Source organism: Procambarus clarkii, chromosome 48 (assembly GCF_040958095.1).
Source record: "Procambarus clarkii isolate CNS0578487 chromosome 48, FALCON_Pclarkii_2.0, whole genome shotgun sequence".
Classification (NCBI taxonomy): domain Eukaryota; kingdom Metazoa; phylum Arthropoda; class Malacostraca; order Decapoda; family Cambaridae; genus Procambarus; species Procambarus clarkii.
The window spans coordinates 19,605,573-19,611,572 of NC_091197.1; the positions used below are offsets into that span (position 1 = coordinate 19,605,573).

At 44.3% G+C, this 6,000-nt stretch overlaps 1 protein-coding gene across 1 annotated transcript; it reads right to left on the minus strand.

The window, feature by feature from the left end:
• Positions 1-2,090: 2,090 nt before the first annotated feature.
• LOC138351137 (golgin subfamily A member 6-like protein 7) lies at positions 2,091-3,602 on the minus strand. Its single transcript, XM_069302771.1, has one exon. It carries the CDS (start codon positions 3,600-3,602, stop codon positions 2,091-2,093), a length of 1,512 nt encoding a protein of 503 aa, XP_069158872.1.
• Between the last annotated feature and the right edge of the window lie 2,398 nt (positions 3,603-6,000).

Consider the following 6,000-nt stretch of genomic DNA (forward strand, 5'->3'; position numbering starts at 1 on the left):
CCACCACCAACACTACCACCACAACCACCACCAACACTACCACCACAACCATCACCAACACTACCACCACAACCACCACCAACACTACCACCACAACCACCACCAACACTACCACCATAACCACCACCAACACTACCACCACAACCACCACCAACACTTTCCATCACAACCAACACTAACACTACCACTACAACCACCACCAACACTACCACCACAACCACCACCAACACTACCACCACAACCACCACCAACACTACCACCACAACCACCACCAACACTACCACCACAACCATCACCAACACTACCACCACAACCACCACCAACACTACCACCACAACCACCACCAACACTACCACCACAACCACCACCAACACTACCACCACAACCACCACCAACACTTTCCATCACAACCAACACTAACACTACCACTACAACCACCACCAACACTACCACCACAACCACCACCAACACTACCACCACAGCCACCACCAACACTACCACCACAACCACCACCAACACTACTACCACAACCACTACCAACACTACCACCACAACCAACACTAACACTACCACTACAACCACTACCAGCACTACCATCACAACCACCACCAACACTACCACCACAACCACCACCAACACTACCACTTCAACCACCACCAACACTACCACTTCAACCACCACCAACACTACCAACACAACCACCACCAACATTACCACCACAACCTCCACGAACACTACCACCACAACCACCACCAACACTACCACCACAACCACCACCAACACTACCACCACAACCACCACCAACACTACCAACACAACCACCACCAACACTACCACTACAACCACTACCAACACAACCACCACCAACACTACCAACACCACCACCACCAACAGATCTAACACAACCACCACCAACACTACGACCACAACCATCACAAACAGTACCACAACCAGCAGATCTACCACAACAACTACCAATACCACCACAGCCAAAAACGCTAAAACCACTTTGCCACCACAAACCTTTTCACAACCACCATCAACAACAATACCACCCCCCACAACCACCATCACCAACTATAGCACCCCCAACAACCACCATCACCAACTATAGCACCCCCAACAACCACCATCACCAACTATACCACCCCCCCCCACAACCACCATCACCAACAATACCACCCTCAACAACCACCATCACCAACTATACCACCCCCCCCCACAACCACAATCAACAACAGTACCACCCCCCACAACCATCAACAACTATACCCCCCCCCACAACCACCATCACCAACAATACCACCCTCAACAACCACCATCACCAACTATACCACCCCCCCCCACAACCACAATCAACAACAGTACCACCCCCCACAACCATCAACAACTATACCCCCCCCCACAACCACCATCAACAACAATACCACCCCCAACAACCACCATCAACAACAATACCACCCCCAACAACCACCATCAACAACAATACCACCCCCACAACCACCATCAACAACAATACCACCCCCAACAACCACCATCAACAACAATACCACCCCCAACAACCACCATCAACAACAATACCACCCCCCACAACCACCATCAACAACAATACCACCCCCACAACCACCATCAACAACAATACCACCCCCAACAACCACCATCAACAACAATACCACCCCCAACAACCACCATCAACAACAATACCACCCCCAACAACCACCATCAACAACTATACCACTCCCCACAACCACCATCAACAACTATACCACTCCCCACAACCACCATCAACAACTATACCACTCCCCACAACCACCATCAACAACTATACCACTCCCCACAACCACCATCAACAACTATACCACCATAACAACATGAACAACACAACAACCTCGTGTCAGACGCCTTGCCCCTTCCCACGTCATCGTGAGATAGAAGGAACAACGACCCTTCCCTCTTAATCATCAAATTATATGTCCCGTCCTGTGCCCTGTTTCCGTCCTACCCGTTTCTATCTCATAATGTCCCATTCATGCCCCGTTTCTGTCCCACAATGTCCCGTTCCTATCTGATAATGTCCCGTTTCCGTCCCATTATGTCCCGTTTCCGTCCCATAATGTCCCGTTTCCGACCCATAATGTCCCGTTTCCGACCCATAATGTCCCGTTTCCGACCCATAATGTCCCGTTTCCGTCCCATAATGTCCCGTTCCGTCCCATTATGTCCCGTTTCCGTCCCATAATGTCCCGTTTCCGACCCATTATGTCCCGTTTCTGTCCCATAATGTCTCGTTTCCGACCCATAATGTCACGTTTCCGTCCCATAATGTCCCGTTTCCGTCCCATAATGTCCCGTTTCCGTCCCATAATGTCCCGTTTCCGTCCCATTATGTCCCGTTTCCGTCCCGTAATGTCCCGTTTCCGACCCATAATGTCCCGTTTCCGTCCCATAATGTCCCGTTTCCGTCCCGTAATGTCCCGTTTCCGTCCCATAATGTCCCGTTTCCGACCCATAATGTCACGTTTCCGTCCCATAATGTCCCGTTTCCGTCCCATAATGTCCCGTTTCCGTCCCATAATGTCCCGTTTCCGTCCCATAATGTCCCGTTGCCGTCCCATAATGTCCCGTTTCCGTCCCATAATGTCCCGTTTCCGTCCCATAATGTCCCGTTTCCGTCCCATAATGTCCCGTTTCCGTCCCATAATGTCCCGTTTCCGTCCCATAATGTCCCGTTTCCGACCCATTATGTCCCGTTTCTGTCCCATAATGTCTCGTTTCCGACCCATAATGTCACGTTTCCGTCCCATAATGTCCCGTTTCCGTCCCATAATGTCCCGTTTCCGTCCCATAATGTCCCGTTTCCGTCCCATTATGTCCCGTTTCCGTCCCGTAATGTCCCGTTTCCGACCCATAATGTCCCGTTTCCGTCCCATAATGTCCCGTTTCCGTCCCGTAATGTCCCGTTTCCGTCCCATAATGTCCCGTTTCCGACCCATAATGTCACGTTTCCGTCCCATAATGTCCCGTTTCCGTCCCATAATGTCCCGTTTCCGTCCCATAATGTCCCGTTTCCGTCCCATAATGTCCCGTTGCCGTCCCATAATGTCCCGTTTCCGTCCCATAATGTCCCGTTTCCGTCCCATAATGTCCCGTTTCCGTCCCATAATGTCCCGTTTCCGTCCCATAATGTCCCGTTTCCGTCCCATAATGTCCCGTTTCCGTCCCATAATGTCCCGTTGCCGTCCCATAATGTCCCGTTGCCGTCCCATAATGTCCCGTTTCCGTCCCATAATGTCCCGTTTCCGTCCCATAATGTCCCGTTTCCGTCCCATAATGTCCCGTTTCCGTCCCATAATGTCCCGTTGCCGTCCCATAATGTCCCGTTTCCGTCCCATAATGTCCCGTTTCCGTCCCATAATGTCCCGTTTCCGTCCCATAATGTCCCGTTTCCGTCCCATAATGTCCCGTTTCCGTCCCATAATGTCCCGTTTCCGTCCCATAATGTCCCGTTTCCGTCCCATAATGTCCCGTTTCCGTCCCATAATGTCCCGTTTCCGTCCCATAATGTCCCGTTTCCGTCCCATAATGTCCCGTTTCCGTCCCATAATGTTCCATTCATGACTCTTCCCCCCCCCCCACCTTTTCTGTCCCACAATGTCCCGCTCGTGTCCCGGTCCTATTCACTGCCTATCCCGCTGCTGCACCACAATATTCCGCTTCTCTCAAATTCGGTCCTTCAGTTGTCAATCATTAGTGACCACTCCAACTGTTGTGGCTGGCCCCTCACCCCTACCACCCCCCCCCCCCCCTAGGTGTGTCTTGTGGATGGTAGGGTCGTTGTGGTCTTCGATGTAACGACTGCTGCCCAATTCTAATTATGTCTCCTTCAGTCACTTGCAATGAAACTTCAAGGTAGTTTTATCTCAAGTTCAATCGCGAATAATGAAAAATCTTCACAATAAACAGACTATTGGATAATTATATATATAAATACATGCTGAAGTAGGATATCAGAATAGAAAATTTTGTTCGTACTAAGATATCCATCTTGACATAGGGGATGTATGTATACTCTGAGAGGTGTGCCCCGATCCTGGGCGGATACATAGATACATGGATACATAGTAAACATACTGGTTGGTCAGTAAGTTAGTGTGACGAGTCAGAGGTCGACAGGTGTTAATTATCCTCCAGAGGTCACTATAGGCCTCATACCAACACTTAGCACCAACACTAACACTTACAAAATGAAAATGATTCGATTTCAATCAAACTTTTTGACGAGTTGTATATGAAAATGGATTCATCTGGTCCAAGTCTCAACATCGTAGCATAATTAGGAATGGAGAAACAAAATATTAAATTATGTGTCAAAAATTTTCCAAGATGGTCAAATACGATTATCAAACACAAGTGTCAACTGAAATCATGTCTATGATTCTCAGCTATCACAATAGCACATATTACAAAAATTATAATAAGTTTTATTAAATAAAATTAAGTTTAACAATTTTTTTTATCGGACGATTTGCATAAAACTTATACAGCTACAGATAGGCACGTAAGCCTATCTGTAAGGGTGCCAGTTTTGGAGGAAATTGGTTGATGTCAACCTCAGCCATAGATGGAGCACCTCAGACTTTATTTTTTCTTATATAATTTCAAGTAACATAAATGTTCATATAACTCTTTCATTTTTTATTCAATTTACATGAAACTTACACCTTATATGTAGAGCTTATGTCTCTAAACTCTGTGACCAGCGTTTTTTCCTAAGTTCATTTATTGATTTTATAATAGCAATAAACATGATATAATAGCAATAAACATGATATAATAGCAATAAACATGATATAATAGCAATAAACATGATATAATAGCAATAAACATGATATAATAGCAAATAAACATGATATAATAGCAATAAACATGATATAATAGCAAATAAACATGATATAATAGCAAATAAACATGATATAATAGCAATAAACATGATATAATAGCAAATAAACATGATATAATAGCAATAAACATGATATAATAGCAAATAAACATGATATAATAGCAAATAAACATGATATAATAGCAAATAAACATGATATAATAGCAAATAAACATGATATATATTTAGGGATACTTTGATTATTTGTATTAGTAAAACTAAACATATTTTGGAAAATCCGCAGCATCAGAACCTTTATTTAATGCTAATGTGTCAGAAAAGTGTCATAGAATGATTATATCTGAAAGGTGTGATGGAATATACACACTTGAAAATATGTAATATTCGTTGAAAAAAAATCTCCCTTTCTATTTACGCTGCAGTACTGAAGCTTGGAACAGTTGCAGCACTTTTCCTGTACAACTAGTCAAAAAATATTGGTTGACATTGAACAACTTTTACAAAAAATCTATTGCTTCCTTAAGAGGTTGATAGACTTGAAGAGCTCTCAAGTAGTAGATATACCAGGAGACACTTGAAGATGTTATACGACCAAAGATCACATTCACTCCAAAGATCTACCTCAAACAGCTACCTCAAATATCTACCCCAAACATTTACCTCAAATATCTACCTCAAACATCTACCTCAAACATCTACCCCAAACATTTACCTCAAATATCTACCTCAAATATCTACCCCAAACATCTACTTCAAACATCTACCTCAAATATCTACCCCAAACATCTACCCCAAACATCTACCCCAAACATCTACTACAAACATCTACCCCAAACTTAATCTTCATCGATCAATCAGTCAATCGGTTAAAAAGCCTTAACAACCTTGCAGAGGTTGACAGGCCTTAATTACCCTCCTAAGGTCCATAGACCTAAAACTAGTATCTTAATGTAATATGAACTCATAAATGTCTGAATATTAGAAATTTATGTATTTTTTTTTTACGTCTGGAAGATGTTGAAACATCAACTTTACTTATAACATCTTATTAACATCTAGATGAATAAGATGAAGAAGACCCATCTTCACTACTGTTGATT

Coding starts and splice junctions, on each gene's coding strand:
- LOC138351137 (XM_069302771.1), bottom strand. CDS start 3,602: ATGGGACGGAAACGGGACATTATGGGACGGAAACGGGACATTATGGGA.